The following is a 24,392-nucleotide window of genomic DNA, read 5'->3' as shown; positions in this document are numbered from 1 at the left end:
AATTTCTACGCAGTCCTCTAAAACATGTAGGCCATAACCTTTTTGGTTATTGCAGTAACTTTCTAAAGACAAGTACAATAAATGCATTTAAAATTAACATTACATGACCAGCAAGAATACCGGAGGCTTCCTTTGTATATAGAGGGGACCTTAAAATCCTAGTTGGCTAGGAGACAGTTATTTTGAAAACCTCACTGTGTTTTCATATGGAAGAGTTGTGTACTAAAATATGTTTCTAGACATGTAAGAGATGCTGGCCAAACAGGCAAACCAGAAGAACCACTCATTTTTGAGCCAATTTACTAAAAGTATTTGATTTTATTGAAAAGCTTTCTCCTGCTGAAAGGCAGAAAAATGATACATCTTCAAGAAGACCAGCTATTCTTCACTCTTTTGGTACAAGGTAAGAACAAATCATCGAGTGCTATGCCATTTTTTAAAACATACAAGCTATCTGCAGAAAGACAAAAATCTAAATCACCTCTGGTGTTCAAGCAAGATGACATTTCAACTCAAGACAAAAACATTAAGACATCACTGAAAGATTAAGCTCTCATGCACTTACCCATCATAGTAAAAGTTTTTCCTGATCCAGTCTGGCCACTTAGAAGGAGAGAGGGGAGGGGGAGAAAGGGGGGGGGGGGGGGTTAACAAAGCTTTATTCTGGTTGTGAATTTTTCATTTATCTGCATATTTTGTGATAGCTGGCAGTTTAATAGGAAAAAATATTTTCTCCTAGACTGAAGATAGAAAAAAAAAAAAAAAAAAAAAAGACATCACCGAGTTGAAAACTAGTTAGCTAAAAAAACACCCTATGAAAATATAACAGCAAATCTGACCACTAAATTCTCTTATAGAAATCATACTTCCTCCTCCAGCCATTTTCTTTGTTTCTGCTGGAAAGGGAAATAGTGCTGAGTGGAACTCAGCATTGAAATAAAAGCTTTCAAGTTTACACATTAAACTAATTTTTTTGTCTCAATGTTTTGGGTTTTATGTCAGTCAGTAGAACACAAACCAAAAAATAGAAAAAAATCCTTCCTTCCAAACTGAATATATCCTCTTTATAAGCATAGCTATTAATCATGCTACAGAAATTTCAGGGCAATTTCATTTAATTTTTCTGTGCTTATATCTTGTAACAAAGTAGATTTCACTTCACAGTTTTGCAAATGCTGTACTAGGCTAAAAAACCCAGTAAGGTTTTGATTATGTCATTCCTTTTAAGTTAGCATTTTTGACCAAAGTGCTTACATGGATTTCAAAAGGAAAAAATATTGTGAAAGTTAGCATAATGATATTCATGCTACTAGTCATATTTATTCCTATCTTGAAAACATTTTGAAGGTTAAAATTATCATCTGTGGGAGAACTCACAGGCAGCTAAGACTAAAGAACCGAGCTGGCCAGTCAAATATCAAGTCAAAGCAGTTTTCATTCCATTTCATCATGGACATAATAAAAACAGCTAGCTTTCTCTTTAACACTACAGTAGGACTTTATTTTTTAAACAAATATAATAGTAAAATTGAAATTAGTTTACACCCCACATTATTGGCTTTATGTATTAGAAGCACAGCAGGTATAAACAGACGCCTCAGGAGGAGGAATAAGAAGTACTCTTCAATATTGCGAGAATATTCCCTATGTCATGCTGCACTGAATAAGGAAGCACTTTAAAGGTTTACTGTAACATTAAGCAAGGCTCTGGGACTTAAAGCCACTAGTACTCATTTACACAAACTTCTCAAATGTTGTAATTGATATGAAATACCGTTAAATGACTTACTATGCAAAGATGGTTCCATTGTAGCCATTCATACAAGATTCAACAATGCTTTTGGCCACACTTGAAAACACTGACTCCTGGGGACAAGGGGGGGAAAAAACAAGGTAGCTGGCACCAGTGGTTCAAATATCTCTTCTATTAGTGTTCTCTATGCTATAACTTTATAATACATAAAATACATTGCATTATTTAAAGTCAGAAATGTATCATGACTCCTACAGTTCTCTTGCAACAAAACAATACATTGTAAATATTTATGACATAAGTCATACCCTCTGAAAAAATCATTTTATTCTTTGTTTCAGTCTGAAAGAATAATGAAACTCAGCATCACAATGAGGACTTTCAAAAACATATTACATTAATTTTTGTCCAGTGTTTTGGATAATTATGCTATTTTGTTTGTACCATCAGTAGGCCAAAATTGAGCCTATCACACTCAATTTTCTGTTTGCCATGAAATCAGTTGCACTGTGGTGTATTCAGTAATCTGCACAACTGCTACACTCATCTATTTTCATGTATTTCTTAAACCTGCAATGATAGCCTAGCTCCAAATCACAGCCTAACTGGCTCATATAGAGTGTTTTTTTGTTTTGTGTTGTGTTAAAGAGGCACAGTATATATTACAGGATCTTGCTATAACTTCCCAACATTTTCTATGCCGAGTTCTCAAAAAAGGTGGATAGCATGATGCAGTCCAGAGCAAACAGTTTACTTCTTCATGTAAAAGACTTACCTGAAAGATGACATGGCCCTTTTATTAGAATAAGTTCAAAATAAGTATTTTGAAAAAAGATCTCATTCTTACTCCTTACACATGACCAAAGTTTTATGATAGAATGGAACCCATCACAACTTATCAGGATATCACAGAAACAACTCAGTGTTCAAACTGTTTTTAAAATGCTTGTTACATAGATTTATTTTAATTTTCCCCATTAAGGTAACATGTCAGGAAGGAAAGGCTTCCTGAAGAGAGTGGAAAGAGAAGTAAGGGGCTTCAGATGTTAAATGGGATTGAAGTCCTGGATGAATCAATATTATGTTCAGAATTACAAACATAATATTATAAAAATTAAATGGAGGATTTTCCTTCCAGTATAACCTTTTCCTAATAAAAGCAGTATTAGTACTTGGCAGTAAAATCTCTGAACAATATAGCTGTTTCAAGGCAAATGTATAACAAGAAAATACAGAAAGAAAAATAATGCCATAAGTTCCTAATATACAAATCACCTCCTTCAACATCAGCTACTGTTTGCCAGCTGTTTTTATAGGCTTATCTCAACAGCAAGCTTTATTTTTGGTGTGCGCTATTACTATAAAATCTACAAATAAAAGCTTCAATTTTAATGTAAACTTTGATCATAGAAATTATTAAAATTCTTTAAAAATATATTAAAACTATTAGAATTTAGTGTAATATTTGTGTACTATATCTAAATATCCAACCAATCTCATCAGAGCAAAAAATAAGACCCAAGAAATTACATAAGAAAGGTTTAATGTAACAGTTGCCATAACCTGGAGAAAAAGAGCAATAGTGTTGTAAGTTTTCACCTGTGTTGTCTCCATATTTGCAACATAATCAAAAGTGAAGATCTTCGGCTCAGGCTTCGAGTGCAGACGAATGGTGTTTGTTGAAAGAACAGATAGACATAAGCCTTGATCTCCATCAGTTAACGCAGTTCCCTCTGAAGGGGGACGTACCCTTACATAAACTTTGATAGCATCACCTTCAACACTAAATGAATATTTATGCATTAGATTATTTGGAAATAGATTTATCAGCTGTTTGATAAAATGAAATCACAAAAATCAGATTAAGCAAAGTCATACAAAGGTCTCTCCTGAAATTATACTACTTTTAGCTATAGACACGAATTCATTACAAGTCATAGATTCATTGAAGCTAAAGATGTGGCAGATTTAAAAATAAAGAACAAGCAGTTAACTGGGATTTATTGCTGTTACATTAACTTCAGCTCTAAAAAAGCACATTTCAGAGTGAACTTGACATATACATGAATAATAAACAACAAAGCTATTATTATAATATTAAAGGCTTTGGAAGTTTCTAAGATTTCAAGGTTCAAGCATCCTTCTTACTACTGGAGGTTAGAAAAGACTTTACGTAGGGAGCAGATGATGATATATTCCAACAAGAAAGTTACTAGCATTTTTTGTTGCTGCTCACAGGAAGGGAAAGAATAATCAACTAAATGATCCATGAGTTTGATAAAGTATAGCAGCTCCTAAATTTAAAAACTCCCTGGCCTATTTCATCACATTTATCAACAGATGCACCAGTAAATTTAGCTTGACTAAGCAACTGCACATGACTATTATATTAAAGCATTGAGGAGTTCTGGCATAAATAGCAATATAATACTTAAAGAAGCACATTCTTACTTGAACTGACAGCAAACTTGGATTTACTTAACTACTTGATTCTTTCCCAAAAGTCAGCTGTAGCGTGAGGGTATTATAACTGGCATTGATTTTTACTTTTGATAAACAAAAGAAAGGAACAGAATAAATTTAAAGTGGAAAACGACTTCATGACCAAAATGTGGGGTGGGAGAATGGCAGAGGAAAGGGCTAAAAAACAAACGAACAAACAAAAAAACCCAGGGAGCAGTGAAGATGTATGTGATATTGGATTTGAGACAGATGACAATAACTTGCCAAAAATTTTTTGAGTATATAATCGTTTCTGCCCCAACCCAAAATAAATATCTGTGTGTATTTGGAGGAGGGTTTTTTTGGTTTTTCTTTTTTCTTTCAGCTTAAGACTTCCTGATGGAATTCAGGTTTACTGTCCCTTCAGAGATATTCCAAACTCAGCTGTAGAGTTAATAGACAAATAAGAATTTACTGCATGGCAGCATTCCAAGAAGAATCTGATTTCTCAGAACAACACTTCCATTAAGAACAATTTTTAAAAACCCTAGAAGGAAGTTTAGAGAAAAAGGCAATAATCTTATACAGGAAATTGCTGAATGAAAAACATAAATGTTTGCATATTTTCTGCAATGTGATTATTCATATAAAGGAACTGGCAAATACTTGTTTACCTAGGTGAGTTCAACGAAGGTAACGTAGAGTCACGCGCATCTCCTATAAAACAGGAGTGAAAAAACGTACATAAATACCAAATGGTATATAATTATCTCAAAAAAAATTAAATAGAAAATACTGTAAGCAATACTGAGGGAAATAAATGGAGAGCCTTATAAATGTTTGTTCCACGGTGATGCAGAACTGCACAAAAACAGTTAGCAACTATCTTTCTTTGACAGAATGTTTCTTGCAAAGGTAGAGAAACCTCTAGTCCTGCAATACAAGCACATACAGGCTTTTAACTTTACCTGCACAAGTAGCCTGTTAAAATGAATATTTTCATTGAACATGAGTTTTATGTGAACGCACATGAAGTTTTGCAAGCGTTTTGAAGAATTAGAAACATAAATGTTAATAGCATTATATATTCCCATTATGTTTTAAAATAGCCAACTCACTGCAGGTAAAACAACAACACAGTATGAAATAGCTTTATTGATGCGATTGAGAAACTCAATATCATAGCACCTGCAAAATCTGAGCAGTTATATTGCTTTCATTTTTATGAAGTAACATTGAGCATCACTCTGTAATGCATACAGTTCTCCTGTACATGTGATCATCGTTTTGTACAGCCTGTTTCAGGCAGATGGCACATATAACTCCATAGATAGATAGATAGATAGGATGACTTATTTTTTATTTAAAAATGAATCTAACAGGAAATTATTTCACATAGGTTAAATAAACAAAGTTATTAGTGTGATAAAAGATTCAAATTTAAAAATAAAAGTAAATACAAGTAAAATGACAATCGAAGATGATTTACCAAAATATTAGGCCTCTAAACTTGGACAGCTTTTATTGTAGGAGAATTTAAACCTACACTTTAAGATAATAATAAGGTGCAAAGGCACTAGTCTTGATTAGCATTTACGCTACATAAATACCCTTCGGCTGTTATGTGAAAAACAGTCACAAGTACATGGAGGGATTGGAGCCTATTTGCTTCAATCCACACAATAACATTAGAACAATTTACTAACTTCATATATTCGAAGAATAAATATCTGAATTAGGAGTGTCAAAACGAGATAGCACAAGAGAACCGGTACATTTAAAAAAAGTGAAATTAGACCGGCAGGTAGATAGATATTTGTCGGTGGGACACCTTGAGGAATCACCGGCTCTCAGTTCCCAGTTTAAAGGGCTGCCTTCACTTGAAGCGTTATACGGGCACGAAAACTTTGCACCGACTGGAGCTGCAAACCGCACATGCAATGAAAACTCGACGAGATTACGCAAAACGGACTGTCCGGCCCAAGGCAGCAGGAGCAAGGAGGGCGAAGCGCCCCTCGGGCGCCGGGGCAGGGTACCGGCACCGGACGGCCGGGCCCCCCCTGTCCGCCACGAGACGCCCGTTGGGGCGCCGCCCGGTGCCAAAAGCGTTGCTGGAGGCGCCGGGGGTCGCCGCCCCCGGGGCCCCCACCGGGCACCGGGGAGCCGCCGCCCCACGGCACGGCCCCCCGCGGGGCGCCGAGCCAGCACGGGCGCCCCTCTGCCCCCGCCCGCTTCCCCGCGTGAAGCACCACGGCAGGAGCCCGGTCGCGCAGGAACGAGCCGCCCCTCGCCCGGCCCAGGGCAGCGCCGCAGCGCGGCCTCCCCCGCGGCGCGGCACGGCTGCCCGCACGGGGGCTCGGCGGCGGGGAGGTGGACGCCCCCACGGCCCCTTCGCGGCTCCCCCTCACCTTTCGTGCCGGGAGCCATGGTCCGCGCCGGCCCTGCCACCCCCCGCTCCTCCCGCCCCCCAGCCGCCTGCCCCAAAATGGCGGCACGTTTGAATTTGGCGCTAAGAGCCCCAGGCGGCGAGGCTCCGCCTCCCCCCTGAAGCCGGGACGGGCGCGGCCATTTCGCTTCAAGTCATCTTAACCCGCTCCGGCTTCTTTTTTGCCATTGGCTGGAGGAGCCGTTTCCCTCCCCCCCCCCGTCACGTGACGGGGGAAATCTCAGAGGGCGGGAAGGAAGGGCGGTAGCTGCGTCCCGCTAGGGCCGCCATCCCCTCTCGCCTCCTCAGAGCCGGAAGCGCGTGTCGGGGGCTGGCCGTTAGCGGCCGCAGCGGGGAGGGGTGGCGGCGGCGGCGGTGGCCGCCATGAGCAAAAAGACCCAGGTCTCCTACGTGCGGCCGGCCGAGCCCGCCTTTCTCAGCCGCTTCAAGCGGCAGGTCGGGTATCGGGAGGGGCCAACGGTGGAAACCAAGGTAAGGGCCTGGCCCCGCGCCCGCCCGTCTTCCCCCGCTCGCCTCCCCCCGCGCTCGGGCACCGCTGCCGCCCCCAGCCCCGGGCAGGCCCCTGGGTGCTGCCGGCCCCGTTTTCGTATGCTCCTGTCACGGCCCTGCGCGCCCCCCCGGCACCGCAGTGACTGGCCCCTCGCCGGGATTGGGGTGGGAAGGGGCAGCTGCGCGCCCGTGGCAGCAGTGCCCCCCTCGGGCACTGGGGGGAAGTAAGTGTAAGGAGAAGAAGTCCCGCGGCAGGTGGTAGGGAAAGGGGGAAAAGTAGTTACCGGCCTAAACCGTAACGGAGACTATCTTTGTGACTTAAGTTGTTTTTTGTTTCTGTGTCGGAGTTTTTTTTTTTTTTTTTTTTTTTTAAAAGCAGCAATATCCCATCCCCTTGCTGCTTTTAATAAGTGCAGCCGTGGTAGTCGCGGTGCCTTTCGTGGGAGCAGCTGGCCCAGGGGCGGCAGTGACCGGCTGGTACCACGGCCCTGTCGGTACCAGGGCCCTGCCAGCGCGCCCAGCTGTCTGTGGGGGGCGATGGGGGGAAACGATTATGATGCCCCAAGTTTAATTTGCCTATTAAAACCCGGAAGGGAAAAAGATGTGTTTGAAGTCTTAAAAGTATAGTAAAACGTAATGGAAAAGGGTTAACGTGTCCTGAAGTCGGGTCAGCTGACACAAACATTGGTGTGATGGTGAGGTGGGCAGGGCTGGGGCAGTAGGGGTCTGAGTCAGCTGTTTAAAAGGCAGGCTTACCTGGTGGCGCTGGTTTGTGTGCGTTTCCAAACTGCAGAGTTTCTGCTAACTCTAGTGTTTTATAGGATGCCCTAAGAAAAATAGTCCCATCATTACCCTAATATATTACGGGCAAATTTGTTGTTTCCTGTAGAAGACTAAGAAAATCTAAATTTAAGTTGTGGTGCAATTTTGATGGTAATCCTGTTTGTGCAGTTATGTTATTGCCTAGTTGTACTGGCAGAAACATTTGGGGGATGCTGCAGGTGACCTGTATGCAGCAACCTAGGGGGGGGGGAACAAAAACCAACCCACTAACCAGTGGCTAATTGTCAGTGACTTTATTTGAATCACGCTTGTGCCACTGTGACATATAGGTGGTTTAGCTACTGCTAAAACCAGCTTTGCCACCCAAAAGCTGTTTGTGGAACAGCATCCTCTTTTCTGAAGTAGCTTTGTATGGCACTGTCCTTAAATGGTAGTTAGCTATGATAGTTCATTACTTAAAAGCACAAAATATCTTATGGCTATTGTTCAAATAATATTAAGTGTCATCTAGTTAGGATAGGTAAGTTATTTGTGAAAATATCTTGTATTACAAACAGTCAAAGTATCGACTTTCACTGCTTGTCTCATTTGCCTTTACTGCCTTTTAAGATTCAATCCTAGTATGTAGTAGACCTTAAGCTATATCTATAGCTATATGGTGTACATATATACACACATAAGGTATATGGCTTAAGCCAATATCACCTACTTTCTCCAGACTGGTCAGTGAAGTAATAACAGCAATGATTTGTTAGAAAAGAAAGGTGTAAATGAGTTTGAATTTGAGATAGAGTATGCCTTTAGCATGAGCTATTTCATTTCTTGGGGAAGACTGGAATTTGCCTATTCCTGTGGTAAGTTCAGTAGATTAGGGTAATACTATCTATACTTATAAGAGACTGTTTTCAGTTCCTATAATCTTGCCAAACTTTACGTTGTTGTACTGAGATTTCTATAGTAACTCTCTGCCTTAGACCAAGTTTGTTTATATAAAATTTTCATCCCAGATGATTCTTCTTTCTCAGAGCATGAGTTTGGGAGAGTGGAAACAGGGAAATTGTCTTCCTTATGTTAATAATGCTTACAATTTAATTGGGTAGCTTTAGTAATAAAGCCACCATGGACTCCCTTTCCCTTCTCACTGTTTTGAGTATAGCACAGAGGATTCAAATTTGGTCCCAGACATTTAAGATTATCTTAGTGTGACATGACAGACATTATTTCTATGAACAAAGGCAATGAATTTCTTACCTCTAAGTTCATACTGCTTTGGTCTTTAATTGAAAGAGCACATACTGTTTTTTTTCCACAGGAATCTGTGTCTCAGTGATGGAATTGGACTGTTAACCTTGTGCCCAGCTGCAGTGGCTCCCCAAGAGCCTGTTTAGCTGCCAAGTACCAGCAAATCATAGAAGAATTTGGCTATGCCTGCTGTACTGCGATGAGGGCATAAGGGAGTGCGTATGGTGGGCCAGAGTAAAATATTCCCTTTTACTGAAGGGTATGACAGTAATTTTGTGTCATTTGGACAATGTGTGTTAGGAGAGCTTGGCACTGAAAGCCACGCCAGGTCTCCTTACTAACCTTACAGCAGAAGTGAAATGAAAGATTGACCACAGAATCACGGAACGGTTGAGGTTGGAAGGGGCCTCTGGAGATCATCTAGTCCAATCCCCCTGCTCAAGCAGGGTCACCAAGAGTAGGTTGCCCAGGAACATGTCCAGGCACCTTTGGAGTATCTCCCAGAATGGAGACTCCACAACCTCTCTGGGCAACCTGTTCCAGTGCTCAGTCACCTTCACAGTAAGAGTTTTTCCTTATATTCAGACAGAACTTCCTGTGTTTCAGTGTGTGCTCAGTTCCTCTCGTCCTATCACTGGGCACTACTGAGAAGAGTCTGGCTCCGTCTTCTTTACACCCTAGATTACTAGACCACTGTTGCACCTTAGGAGTTGTGATTTGGTGTGGTGATCAGAATTGCTTTTATTTCTCTCCCGTCTAGAGAGAACAACTTCCACTTCCAGATGATGATAGTGAGAATGGCGGTGACAAAGAGGATGAGCAGCCTCAAGTGGTGACACTGAAAAAGGGGGACTTGACTGCAGAAGAAGCAATGAAAATTAAACAGCAAATCAAAGAGGCCTTAAAATCAAGTGAATCAGGTGAATTTCAAACTACTAATTCTTGCTTTGTATAGCCAAGGAGAGAGAAATAACTGTAAAAGGAAGCTTGATGATATTTGCTCAGTTTTCTACTTGTTTAATATTACCTCTGATTAATAGTTTTCGTTTTTTTGGCTAAAATAGTTTGCACTTGTGGTTCCTAATCTGTACTCTTTGAATGCATATCCAAGATCTCTGGCTTTTTATAATGTTGCAGTTACATGCTTCTTGATTGTGCATCCTACCTCCATATAGCAATAATCTGTTTTTTGTTTGTTTGTTTTGGTGTGGGGTGTCATTATCATCTTGATAAACAGTCTTTTTGTCATCACCTGTGATAACTTTTGAACCCATTAATCAGTTCAGTGAAGTTTGACAGAGAGGTGAGGAGTCTTAAAGATGAGCTGGTAAAAAAGAGCGCCTGGGTAAAAGGAGTAAACTCAGTTTAGTGCTTCTAAGGAGAGAATGGCTGGTGTGCAAGCTCACTAACATGTTCAGTAACTGAATGGTCCACGTATTACTTGCTCAGAATCAGCCCCAGTGTGTGCTGTGACTTCCACAGCTAGTGGTTATAAGGGCATGGGAAAGACCTAGGAGTACTGTGGGGTGATTTGAGATGTGAGAGGAAGGAGATGAGCTGAAGGTTTTCAAGAAGGTAGGGAGCGAGGTTGCAGGATGAAAAGAGAGAGCTAGGATTTTCAAGGCAGGTATTTTGGGACATAGACTGTAGTAAACAAACTGTGCTAAACCGGACTTTGTTATTTCCACAGCTCATGAGGCAACGGTTCATCTTTTGTGCCATTCTGTATTTATGTAATTATAAAAAAAAGTTTCAAATACCTACTTCTCAGGTCATTATGCTCTAAAAAATATAAACTTTTACACTGGAAAAAAAAACCCAACATCCCTTTTATGCTGCTTAAAACAAAGTCATGAAAATTATATCTTCTTCTCATTGCCTGGTCCTTATGGAAATAATAAACTCTCTAGGGCCCTAGAGGAGAAGGATACAATATGTTAAAATATTGATGCAAGAAAATGGTGCAGCTAGTGTGGCAAAGCAGTTGTCATTGTGGGGTGATGACAGAGGAGTGAATAGAATGAAATACACCATTTTAACTAATAACTAGTGCCTTGGCTCTTGATGGGAAAGGGATAATTTCATTGTATTATTAAATCCTTTTTAACAATCTGATTATAGCTTTACATGCTTAATAAAGTAAGTAAAAAAACTCTTGATAATTCTGGGTAGAGATGATTAGCTATTCTCAAAAATCTTAATGAGTATACTTATTTTAGCTTTCTAAAAGTTGAAAATGTGATAGATAAGCAACTAAATGAACCGGAGTAATGCAAATAAGACTTCTGTGGTAAAATGTAAGCCTTAGTCAGAGTTAGATAAAAAGCTAGGAAAGATGCAGAAAATGCCTTTTCTTCCACACATGACTGAAAATCAAATCTTCCATACAACTTGGAAGCCTTCTAATATATTTTTTTAATGAAAATGCAGTCTCCACTGACATCGATTTCAGTGTGCTACAACATGAACAGTGTACAGATCTTAAAACTCTGTGTAAGTTGTTCTGCTGAGTGGACTTTCACAACAGATTCACATGTAAACCTATGCTACAGATACATTCAACTAATTCACTTAGTTTTGCATAATGTAACATATGATACGATAGTAGAAACAAACACCTACAGAAAAAAACATGTTTCTTTGTAACAGTGTTCTTGATTCAGAGTATGCAAGGAATGAAAAGGTTTTATCTAAAATATTGAACAGGCTTTTCAACAATGGAAAGATGAAGGGGTGTGGAAGAGGTTGTTGCAGTTAGACAATAAAGACATGAAATTATATTTGATGTATACAGTTAAGAACATCTGTGAGTATTCATCATTCATATATTGTTTACACAAATGTGTTGAGTGTCCAAAAACTCTTCCATCGTAACACAGGATGTGAAGAAGTGTAACTTTGCTTTTTTTGTGTGTATCAGAAGACTTGACAGATTATATAGGTTGATATTACTGTCTTTAGAAAGAATGTCTTGACCCAATTACCCATCTGGAACTGGAACCTCACAAGTATAAAACAGAAAGATGATTCATAGAAGCTGTGGAATTTTCCTTTGGTTAGCCATTGTGGCTATTTCCAAAGGCTGTAAATTGAGTTCAGAGCAGAATGAGAGCTATTAGTATGACATCCATAGCTGCTTCAGTCTTTTTCTACCATTTGGATTGAAAATTCAGGTTTGTGCTGCAGATCTGTCCTTGTGTAGGAGTATGTGTAAAAATATAAATGATAGAAAATGGAGACGTCAAATAACAGTAGAGGGAACAAATACACTGAGAATTTTATATTTTGAAAAGCACATTGATGAAAAATTCTTAGAATTTTATAATGTAGGTTAGCTTCAAAGTAAATAAAACTATCTGATTTGTTTCTGCAGGTAGCTATGTAAAAGTGGTAGGCATAACCAATGAGGGGACCAAGGGCTGTATTTTTACAATTCAAACTCCTCTGAGAAAATGTGCTCAGCTTCCTGATTGTTTCCTGGTCTCTGTTATTGAAGTGTACTGCATGTGCCTGGTGTTGTTGTTTGTAAAACTGTCACATGTTTTCTTTTTAAAAGGGGTGTCACTTTCTAGGTCTTGGGGGAAGTTTCAGCCTACTGGAAGAAAATGACAAGATTCTTTCTGAGCGATTTCTTTTTCATGTAAGCAACTGTTACAGCAGCCACTGGAATCTTGAGTGATAACAGTAGGATGAAAGATGATTGTACAAGGTTGGGCAGAAAGAAGCAGTTGTCCATGAGAGTCTATTGAGATGGAGTCCATGCTGTGAAAAAAGTCCAAAAGCAGCTGATCCACTAAGTTGAGCACACAGTGTGAAATGGAAATATATTTGAACAGAGAAACTGAACCTCTGCTCTGGTGGAAAAAGACCTTCCTAAGACATAAATGTATTTAGTGAGCATACTAGTATTGAGCCCCTGTAGGGCTTTGGCACTTCTGCTTATCACCTGCTCATCCCTTGAATAACAACTTGCAACTGGAGGAAAAAATACGCAGTAGGAAGTAGCAGGGTTGTTGAATCATGGGGACTGCTGCTCTCTGTTCTGTGTTATTATGTTACTATTAGCTCATTTGCCTTTGCTATCAATATGAAGCCTTGGCCTGATTTCCCTTTTCTTTGTGTATGGGAATGAACAGGGCATGTGGTAGCATGTTCCTCTGCTGTGGAGAGGACCAGGTTGAGGTGAAATGAGGTTTTCAGTGTAAGTGGCAGCTTGCTGAAGGCTTCTTTAAGTCTTTGTCCATCTGTGCCATACTAGTCTTATTTCTAGATTTAAATTCTGATTTCTAGTTAGAGGCAGATATTTAGGCAACTGATTACTTCTAGTTTAATAAGGAGAGTTTTGAGTAACATCTTACTTTACTCTCTTTTTTGGGGTAATTATCACACATAAAATGGCAAGTGTAATGAAGGTCTGATGTTGTGTAATTTGATTACATTTCTTACTGCTTTGAATTTTTCCCAGAGCTGAAAGTGAAATGAATTTAACAGATACTAGACCATAATATATGGCACTGAATCAGATCATCAGTGAAATTATGTGAAGACTGAAAGAGTAACAGGGAAGCAAATTTCAGAACCACTAATCTTTCTTTCCACCATGTTGAGATTAAAGCCAAGGCACTTTGGTAGATCATAAGTAATATGTTTCTAATTATATGTTGTGAATAGAAACTGCCTGTTAGTTTTCCAAAATACCATAAATAACCAGTTTTGAGGTTCTGCTTCCCTTTGTCTATGTATCTGTAATGATGTCTTCATCTGAAGGTCCTTGTCCTCAGGCTTTAGCTTGGGATATTATTCTAGGATTTTACAAATCTCATTTACTTTCTTCTCCTTAATTTTGTTCTATAACCAGTTTGACATGACTAAACTTATTTATTTCAAGCATCAGCAGTTCCTGTGACTTGCTTTTTCTTTAAAAGATGAGCTTCAATCTTTCATTAATTTGGCAAAAATAGCTGATTAATGTTCTAGCCTTGCTCAGCTGCCTCCTGAGGCAGAGCAAAATTTAGTAATGCTCTTCCATTGGCTTTGCAAGTATAGTAGTGGAGAACTTTTTTAGCTGGCTTAACCTTTTGTATATTAAAAAACCTCCTCCTTTGCTGAAATCTTTTTATCCATGGAAGACTGACTTACAGGCTTTTTAAAAAGAAGTCATTTGTTTACCAACAGTCATTTTGCTTAAGAATTTTATGGAGCATTTTATAAATAGTTTCTGTCAGTTCAGAGATAAATAAAAATGGTCTTATGAAAAATTAAATTTGCACAAAAGAAAAGATGGTAATTGCTGCAAGATACTTTCTCCCAGCATTCATTACAGTCTCTGGAATTGATTTTTCTGCCGCTTTTCTTGTTCATCTTGCCTCTGGAACATTCTGATATATGCAAATGACTAAATTTCTTGGGAGGTGTCCTTACTCATTTGAAGTCTCTTAATATTATTCTTGTGTCATTCTATATGCTGGGGGGTGGAAGAGGAGAAGGGAGAGGAGAGGAGAATCCAGCCCCTTTTGCCTGTCTTGAGTAACAGAGTTCTTTCCTTAGCTTAAGCAGCTGTTTTATCACATTTAGAGTTTATGTTGCTTTTTATCATGTGAACAGTAGGAATCTAAATCAAGGCTGTTTTTTATAGTATTTAAAGCAAAAAAAAACCAAAACAAACAAACAAACAAAAAAAAAACAAAAACTTTCCCAAAGATGATTTTAATTCAGAATGCCCTCAATACTGAATGAGACTGATTATCTGAGGAAGATTAGTGTTGTTATCTACATGGGACCAGTGTGTGGAATTCATATAATAAATGCTTCTGAAGACATGTGTAGAGATAGGTGGTGAAGAAGCACTACAGAAAGGAGTGTCTGATAACCCAAACTTCTAACCATAGCAACCAGTAAGAAATTTGCCAGGTTACCATAAAAAATTTTTCCAACCTTTGTCATTAAATAGATATGCATTTTGAAATATTGTGTGTGCTCCTCTTTCTGACATTCCTGCCAGTTTAGTGGGGTGTGCGTTTCCTGTTGCAGCCTAATAGACCCATGTGGACAGAAATTGACCCTGCTGAAAAGTGGTACTACTGACTACATAAATGATTGCTTAAAAAAAAACAAACCCAAAACCTAAACAGAAGAGCAGTGTTTCTTTTTCAGTCCCGCAGTTCTACTCTCCTTGTAAGATACAACTTGTACTTAAAGGAGGGAAAAAACATCCTTCTGAATTCATGGCTTCTTAAATTGATGTCACTCGTGAAGTGAGCTTTCAACTCAACATCTGAATATATCTCTCTTAGTCTACCAGCATAAAAGGTTTGTGATCCAGGCGTAAGCAGCTATGACTAAGAGCTTTCTATTATTTCTCATGTGATGCTGGCTGCTTGGTTGGTATCTTGGTTGTCTTTTACCTTGTGTGTTCTAATGCATTTATCAGAATCCTTTCCTTAATTTGTAATACTGATATAGTCTTTTATCAAGGCTCTGCTTTAAAAACTACCAACACCGAGATTGCTTCTTGAATCTCTTCTTTGCCCTGCTTAATAATGATTAAAAAATCAATTTCTGGAGGTCATTAATGCAAACAGCAGCTGACGCATATCAGTCTAGTAAAATTAAAAGAGATAAGGTGAAGTTTTTTACCAGCTGAAAAAGACAATCCTAACAAATCAGTATTAAATTCTTGAGCTGCTAAGTTGAATTCTTTCAAAATGCATAATCTTTCTGTTCTTCCTCTTCCCACAGTTGCTTAGGTAAGGCCAGACCTGCTGTGTTTCGTTATCTCCTTCATTCTTTGTCAAGCACTGCATACACATCTTAGCTCTCTGAAGTTAGCCTGAGTTTCCTACTGAAATGAATTTCCTTGAACATATGTATAATAAAATTTTGACAGTGTTTTACCAGGCCAGGAACTAAAATCTTTTCCTTTATTGCAGAATGATACACAAATAATACTGAGGCCCTGGAGTTCAGAGTTAACCCAGTTGCCATTTTAGTGGCGTTTCTGAGCTTTGTTCTGTTTATGCACTTTGCTTATAAAGATTTTAAATTCATGCTGCAAAGGTATCTATCACTTTCTCCATCTGGTAGACAAAGTGAAAGGCTTAATGCAGTTCACAGCATGGGTAGCAGGAGAGCTGGGAGTAAAATTTGGAACTTCTGATTTCCATTTTTCCATGGAGTATGAGTACATAGTTGTTTAGCTGATGTATTTTGCAGGTATGCTTTTGTTAGATTTTTAAGGTTTTGTTTTTTTAATTTACCATTCTAAGAAAGTATAGTAACCACTGTTATAAGAGCATCTAAAGAGACTTTTTGATGCTTCTCATGCTTTTGTAACAGCTGGTTGCTTTGAAGTCCTACTTCCACAGCTGCAACTAGTACTGTATGTAGTCTGTGTATTGACTGACACAAGTACATAGACAGTTGGGTCTGGTCATAAGTGAGATTTCTTTTATAGATGCATTTTTTGCAGGATTCAGCTTATATCATTTGCCTCAGGTCTCGTTAAATTAGAAAAGCTGGCTCTCTGTATAGACACAAACTCTAATGTTCTCTTGTAGCTGACCAACAATCAGTAAGTGAATTATTTTACATTAAGCTTCTGAGCCCCAAAAGGGAGTTCATGATGGGAAAATTTGTTTAAATTTTTTAAGTTTAGCATAGCTTCTGAGAGAAATGATAAGTAGTATATTTTGATTGGCTAGATGTGGTATATATTCAGAAATGGTTATTTTTCCCTCCCAGAATTTACTGTGGGCACTTCTTAAACTTATATATGTATAAGTTTAAAATTACATGTACAACATCTAAACACCTAAGTTTTTCACATACAATTCACAATGGAGCCATTGATAAACATGCTTTTAATAACTACTGTTTATTATTGCTGGTTATTTCTCGTAACTGTGATGCTTTTCTAATGCACAAATACTGAATTATATTCCAAAAATCTGGTTAGTTATTTTCTGCATAGTATTATTCCCTTGTATACTACTGCAGAAAACTACATTCTGCAGAAGTCATTGACAGTATTGGTGCTCTTTAAGCTAGTTCTTTAAGCTAGGTTTCTTCCTAAAAAAAAAGTCTGTGAAAACTAAGGAATTCTAAGTGAAGTTCCCTAATTAAGCTGATGTCTTGATGTGTACCACAAAACGTTTACTATAGTTGATCTCATATTTGTATTGTTTGGAGCATGCCCTGAAAAGTTCCAACCAGTGCTGTGTATGATAACACTAAAATATTAGTCCTCTGCCATAATGCCTATGTATTCAAAAAAAAATTTGTGCTGAAGGCAAAAAATGTTTGTTAGTTATAACTAAATAAAACATAATCTTGTCAAACACTAATATATTGTTAGGAAATTTCAGTTGAATAATTTATTCACAAAAGTACTTTAGGAAAAATGTCTTGCATGGAACCCCTATGGTTCTTTAATATCCGTCGCATATTCATTATAAAAATTGTGAACTACTGCAGCATGAGCCTTTGCTTCTGATTCATGACTTCAAAGTTAAGTTTTTTTTCCCAGAAATACTGCCCAGATGCTGTTACTTGTGCAGGAGATTTTTTCCTCTGCCTGATAATCCTGAAAGGAACTTCTTGTGTTTTTAAATTGTTATTTGCTCTAGTACATATAGAGGAGCAGAATTAGTCAGTCCTAATGTGTTTTCAGAGCATAGTTTGGTGGCTTTACAGATTTGAAGAAACCCTGAAACATTCATCCCATATGATAATAAAAAGTAGGTTTATGGCCATGTGATCTTTTTAACTGTCTCCGTAGGACAGGGTATATTAAAGTAAATGAAAAGCTTGTCTTGTATATTAGTCATTTAGTCATTTAAAGAGGTACCATAATTCTGAAATAAGTGCATTTGTTATTGTGGATTTTACAAATAGTGAAGTGGAGTTAGAGGATCATATAAAGTTGTCTTCTGCATTTTGATAAGTGGATGAAGCTGGATCATGTGGGAAGAGCTCTACTACTTACAGTCTCTCCTAACTTAAAGCTCTGGCTAGTAAGAACCCATTTCTAATAGCAACTATGGGAGAAGGACTGTCTTCAGGTGCTGGTTGCCATGGAGCAGATATGTGTGCATGAAGGACATCAGTCCAGTGGAGAGTTTATGGCCAAAAAAATAAATTTTCACTATTGCTTTGTTATTTCAGATGTCTTGCTGATCTTGGCTGTGGGGAAAAAGAAAAGATAATAGTAAAGTTCTCTGTGTGTGTGTGTGATCATCTGAAGATGAGTTCTGATTTAATTCTCATTGTTATAGATGGTGAACCAGAACCTGCTGATGGAAAAATTATGTTCAGGAAGCCCACCAAACGTTCATCGGAGAAGTTTTCAGGCCTCAATGTAAGTTCAAGTAAGAAGATGAAAGGGGCGAAGAAAGCTAAAAGAGAAGCATCTACACCTCAGAGTGCAGCTAAGCAAATAAAAAATAGCAGTCTTCTCTCGTTTAATGATGAAGAAAATGATGATTAGGAGTTGTATGTATTTATATTTTACATACCGTTTCAGAGATCAGAGAAAGATTGAGTGTTTTCTTAGAAATTGAGGGTTGTTGTCTGAGTTTTCTCTTATTTTGTTATAATCCAACTAGAGAAACTTAGTATAAAACTAGCAAGAGCAAAACTGAGCTGATTTTTTTCATTTCAGACAACTGTATAAGCAGTATCTCATGTTTTTATTTTTAAAAGAGAATTTAAACATATATGTCAAATTTACTTGAGATCACAGATGAGCAGCAAAATTCACCTGTACATATCCAGCTTAAATACATTTTCACAGTGCATTTTGAAATGTCCTCCTATACTAAAATAGTATTTCTTCTCCATTTGGTGTCCCTATTTGATAGTTGTCTGTTTTTTCCTTGTTAATATTGACTTAGCATTCAAAAGAAATGGACTGCATTGCTGTGGAGCACAAACTAAACTCTTTTGCCTCATATCTTAACAAAACTTTGCCCTGAATTTTGCACATATGGTTTGGCAGATTAGCTCTTTTAAGAGCCCTTACAGTAAGTGAGCCTTCAATTGCTACAATCATGTAGTGTTAATGCTGTCTTCAGTGAATGCAGTCCAAGAAGCACTGAGTTTATTTGAATTGATTGTGCTAGTAAGAGGTAAGGAATTTGATTCTAGTTGATGGTATCAGCTTCTGCAAAAGAAACATATCTAAACTTTTAGAGATTGTACAATTTGGTTATCACACTGATGGGCTCAGTATTTTTTTAAGTATATTTCTTCAAGTCAGAAGCGTATATATACGTGCATAATTATTTGGAATTTCTAACAGTTTATTTTAAAACCTGTATTTTATCATTAAGCTGTGGAAAACTGTTTTGGTTTTTGTTACAGTAGGAAATTCTAAGCAGGAAATCTAAGTCAAGAAATGTTATACCTGTGATACAAAGCTTTAAAATTCTTCACTTGACTATGTACAGTACCTTGAAATAGACCATTTCTGTGTGATTTATGTAACAGCGTGTACTGAAGTTCAAAATAACATTGAGAACGGATGGGATTGGGGAGAACAAGGTGGTGGAAATAGGACTAGTGACTTTGAAGTGATTTGAAAGTATTGTGTGTTCTGCAATCATATGTAAGCAAGACCTGAGACTACTGCAGAATTATAGGATATGAGACTATGAAATCAGTTCTTCTGCTGTGTGACAGGATGTTCAAAATTATTCAGGCTGTAAAGCTTCATTGGGGAGCAAATCTGAAGTTGCTGTATGAAACAGCTGTTTTTAGTTTGTTAACCTGGTATTAAACAATAAATTATGTTTTCTATATGTAGTCCAAATATATTTAAATTAAAATTTCAGGGCATAAAATGGGATTTTTGGAGTAACCTGCTCTCAGATGTCTCCAAAGCTTGTAAGCCTCTTATGATTGCTACCTGTCTACCTAGTAACTTCCTGAAGCATAAGATCATATGTAAGTTTGTATACTATTTCACACTAATTTCATGAGTGCACATTATCCCAATTTTGAAAATAAATAGATATATTGTGGTTTCAGGAAATTAAAAGCAGACCTATAAGGGGATATTAAAGTTCTGAGGTGGCGCTGGTCTGATGCTAGAATTGCCAGAGGTGTGGTATGATAACTTGACTAGAAAGCAAATCATATACAGGAAAAAGAAACATTGAGTCAAAGGTTTCTAGGGATTCATTTTTCTGCTTATTTTCTATGGTAAAAACTTGTTTGAATACATTTTTTAAAAATTAAATATGCCCATGGGAAATCCTGTAGAGTTACAGTATACTGAAGGAATGTTTTGTGGTATTTCTGGGATGGAGTAAATATTCTGACTTGCTGAGGCCCATTTGAAAGAATGAGTTAATGTATGAATGCTTACCTAAACTTTTCTGGTTCTGTTTATCAGCACAAAAATACACTTGCCTACATTTTTTCCCTCACAGCCTGAAAGCTGTTCACTAGCTGCAAGGCAGTTCCAGAGACATGGTTATCAAGAGGTAAATGCTTGGCAAGGATCAGAAGGAATTTAGATTTACCTTACAGTTTGAGGGGGCCCTCCAAATACACAGCTTTTTTGGCACATTCAAAATGAGGCTGATGTCTTGTTTGAACCCAGTCAGTAATTGCATTTAAACAAAATTTACTCTTTTTAGTGAAAGACTTGTGAGATTGAAGGTCAGTAAAAAGAGGGTTATTTCAAAATATTGGGTGCAGTACTTCTGCTTAGTCATACTCCCTGCCCTGCGACTTCATGGCAGATGTCTGGAATGCAAATAAATTAATTGAATTTGCTTGGAAATAATATAATGGAAGGCATGTTGTTCTTCAGGCAACACAGCAGGGAAAAGAAAGGTGGATACAGAAACCCAGTTTCTTCCCTTTATTCTGTGATTTGTAGCGCTCTGACCAGGAGACCTTTGTATTCATTGTATTTCACTCCCGGTTCACTTAACAATAACTAATTGGATATATTTTATTAAGAGGTGTGAGTGATGCATGAAAGCATTTTAGTCAGGTAGTCATGTGAAAATTCAGTGTTCTTAATGTGACACACCAGGAAAATTATACATGCTGTCAACTCCCCATGGAACCTGTGACTAAAGAGAACAATTACTTGTTCATTTAGGAAAGAAATTTGAAACTGTCTTAAGCAATCACCTGTCTTAAGCAATGGGCCTTGGAAAAAATAATAATCATGAGAACTTTCTAATAAAAGGGAAGCCAAAGCTGGGTGCATGGAACATGGGGCTGGGCCTGTAATGGACAAATTTCCTGGCTTTCTCTCTTTTTTTTCCTTTTTCCCTTCTCTAGTGGGAAATACCTTTTTTTTTTCCTTGTGGAGCTTGCTTGGCTAAGTGTGAGAGAAGTGCTGTGGAGGAGCAAGGTGGAAGTAGCTTAATCAGATTAGTAAGCTTTTTTAGCATAGTTAGTTTAGTTAGTCAGATGTGGCCTGTTACCTAATATGGTAATCTTGTACAGTTTTTATTAATAAAAGTTTTGAAATTTCCAAGTTCCTTAGGTCTCCAAAACATTTATTGATGGCAGTGATAGTTCTCACTATTCGTAACTTAGTAGTAAGCTGGAACAAACCTGGCGAACCATTGTAGCGTTGTAGCCATGGATGCTTATAGTGGAGGTTTTGTTATGTTACAAAGATCACAGAGCAACTCACTTTTCCTGATGTTATCCAAGCAGCTTATTTCAGGGCAGGCCTGGTGCCTGCTGTCAAGGAATCAGATCAGTCTGTCTTCAGAAGAAATAGTATCTTTTTCTAAATGATAGGAATCAAAAATGCTGCATTATTGAGATAGAAATTGCGAAGACATGGGACAGAGTGAGCAAGAAAATGTGTGTGGGGAGGTGGCCCAGGAGTTCCTTCTCTTGGTTTTATCTTTAGCCTGTCTTATAATTTTTTTTTTCCATAAAATAAACACAAATTTGTAGGGACTGCAAATGTTCATTGCATTGGCCTAAACAAGAACAGATGAGTGAGAATTCTATCCTGAGAGGTTTTTTTGTCCAGCACTTTTCCAGGAAATATCATTTAAAGGCTCAAAGGCTGTGTTTTGCAGACGCTCTGAGCACAAGAAGCCTGTATTTAGCTGTTTTAATTATAGGTTACACATTTTTGAAATTTCATCATTGGGCTTAATGTTTTGTTTTTTTTACAGTGCTTCAGTATATAATCCTGTTAGGAAACTGCAGATTTATAATGAAGCAGGAAGTAGCAATGTCATCATTTTGGCTGATTGTTTCCCTTGTGCTGTAGTGTGTTAACTAAGTAATGCTTCACTTGGCTGTGTAGAGCCAATTGCATTCTCAAGGACATCAGGTATGCCTGAAGATGAGTCATTACCTTTGGTAAACCATAAGAGGTGTGATATGCAGTCTCAGCAAGTGTTTGTCCATTGAAACCAGTTAATAATCTTTAGCCCTTTCCCTTGGCCAGATGCCATAAATCAATCCTTTGTGCATTTGTCAGACGGAAAGACTGGTATATCAGCTGCCTCTTCAGTATCGTCCTGTTATTCCCATTCCTGCAGTGAGGTGTTAATCTGCAAAAAGATTTTTTTATGCTGTAGAAATCCCCTTCCACTCCACTTTCTCGAGAGCATTCCAGATGTGGCAATTACAAGGGTAGGAGAAAAACACCAAAAAGTTCTGTATAAATGGCAGTAACTGCCTGTAGACCTCCTCAAGACTTTGAGAAGCAATAAAATCTCAGCGCCAACCCCTGGAAAGTAACTTCTTCCTGAGGAAAGTGGATGGGAGCAGTATGGAAAATTACATGAGATTGAATTTTATGGCACTTTTCCCATCATGACCTCTTGTTCTTACTTTTTGCGGGAGGTAAAGCAACAGCTGGCAAAGGCAGGTTTCCTCTGTAGGGAGATGTACAGGAAAGTGGCTTTGATGCCATTCCAGTACATATGGCAAAGGATTCCTTTCCCTTGACTCCCATGGCAGTCCTCAGTAGAACGCCTGTTAATAGGTAAGGCCATGGGTAAGAGGGAGCTACCTTGTAACAGGCAGAAGTTATTAGAGGAAGTTGTTGTCAAGCCTCCATGGGGTAACAGTGATCACTGCGCACTTTTAGTTCTGATATCATAAAAGAGTTGTTCCCTTAGGGACAACATAGTAACAACGAACTTTAAAAGGACAGATTATAAAACTATAAGGAAAATGGTTAACAGCAGGCTGAAGGGCAAAGAGAAATACTTAAAAACCATAGAGATCTGCCTGGAGGCTATTTAAGAACATTGTATTAGAGGCACAGATGGTTTGTATACCTCTGAGCAAAAACATAGCGTACGAAGAAGAATGAAACTCACAGGGTTACGTGGGAGAAAAGTGAGTATAGAAAGGCTGAAAATGCATCCCTTAAAAATGACAACTGTCTGAATGACAGACTAGGAATCATTGTCAGGATATTGGAAAGAGCTAGGAATTGACAGTACTAAGAAAAAGGCTATAGCAGCTACTGACTTTGGATCCCCAGGATAAAACACTGAAAACAGTGATTCTATTAAAGTGCTGAGCACTTGCCTTTGAAACCTGGGCTACTCCAGATGAGACTTGTAGAAAAACAGGAGTGCTGTTCATTTGATTTAGCTAGCACAAGACAAAATCTTGATAAAGACAAAGCAGTCTGCGGTATTAATATGTGAGCTGGCTAAATTTAAGAGTAAGGGGGACGTAGCTGATTCAAACATAGTTTCTCTACGCTAGGAATTTAATTTCACCTTATCTTAGTGTCAGTGCCAAAAATACTGTTTTTAATCTTTGCCAAAGAATGCAGAGATAAAAACCCCCAAATACTCTAAAAAGTTTAAATTTAGTAAAATCAAAAAGTCTGCATTGGTCTGGAACAGCTTTGGTCTGAGAGGGATACTACCCGACAAGAATGTAATGAGGTTTAAAAAGCTTTTTTACACCAGCGTGCGATTAGACAATTTAAGCATTTTTGTTGTCATGTATATGAGGACAGGAACACGCTGATTATAAACTAAAAGGGGAATGAACATCTCAAGTATCTCATAGATGTCCTTGAAATCTGATGATATGTGCAAGAAAGTATCTTGGTGAAATCGGGAAAAGTTATTTTCTGGCTTAAGTATAAGGAAAGGCAGGGGAAGGCTAGAATAACTCTTTTGGCAATATGAGCATGATCCACACAGTCACAGTGGGACTACAGCCCTGGCATCTAGGCTGTTTTATTCTGCCCTGTTAAATTGAAACAAGCAATTCAGC

The 24,392-nt window shown here is 38.3% G+C and overlaps 2 protein-coding genes across 13 annotated transcripts in view; one reads left to right on the top strand and one right to left on the bottom strand.

Moving 5' to 3' along the window:
* KIF15 (kinesin family member 15) overlaps positions 1-6,642 on the bottom strand; it is a 38,360-nt gene extending 31,718 nt beyond the window's left edge. For all 3 annotated transcript variants that reach the window (XM_067291359.1, XM_067291361.1, XM_067291360.1), the window contains exons 1-5: positions 6,604-6,642; positions 4,870-4,912; positions 3,353-3,536; positions 1,790-1,866; positions 566-603 (exon numbers count right to left, since the gene is read on the bottom strand). In XM_067291359.1, the coding sequence (XP_067147460.1) occupies positions 566-603; positions 1,790-1,866; positions 3,353-3,536; positions 4,870-4,912; positions 6,604-6,622 (361 nt within the window). In that variant the 5' untranslated portion in view covers positions 6,623-6,642. The remainder of the gene's footprint in view (positions 1-565; positions 604-1,789; positions 1,867-3,352; positions 3,537-4,869; positions 4,913-6,603) is intronic.
* A 233-nt stretch (positions 6,643-6,875) lies between these two features.
* Positions 6,876-24,392, top strand: part of KIAA1143 (KIAA1143 ortholog) — a 67,513-nt gene continuing 49,996 nt past the window's right edge. For 4 of the 10 annotated variants that reach the window (XM_067291351.1, XM_067291349.1, XM_067291348.1 and 1 more), the window contains exons 1-4: positions 6,876-7,112; positions 9,916-10,075; positions 18,428-18,510; positions 19,985-20,096. In XM_067291351.1, coding sequence (XP_067147452.1) covers positions 7,005-7,112; positions 9,916-10,075; positions 18,428-18,510; positions 19,985-20,096 — 463 coding nt within the window. In that variant the 5' untranslated portion in view covers positions 6,876-7,004. Of the gene's footprint in view, positions 7,113-9,915; positions 10,076-18,427; positions 19,950-19,984; positions 20,097-20,584; positions 21,652-24,392 lie in introns of those variants that run through there. The other 6 variants (XM_067291358.1, XM_067291357.1, XM_067291355.1 and 3 more) reach the window with 5 other exon arrangements.

The sequence above is a fragment of the Apteryx mantelli genome, chromosome 2 (assembly GCF_036417845.1).
Source record: "Apteryx mantelli isolate bAptMan1 chromosome 2, bAptMan1.hap1, whole genome shotgun sequence".
Lineage (NCBI taxonomy): Eukaryota > Metazoa > Chordata > Aves > Apterygiformes > Apterygidae > Apteryx > Apteryx mantelli.
This window is presented reverse-complemented; position numbering and strand designations above follow the sequence as displayed.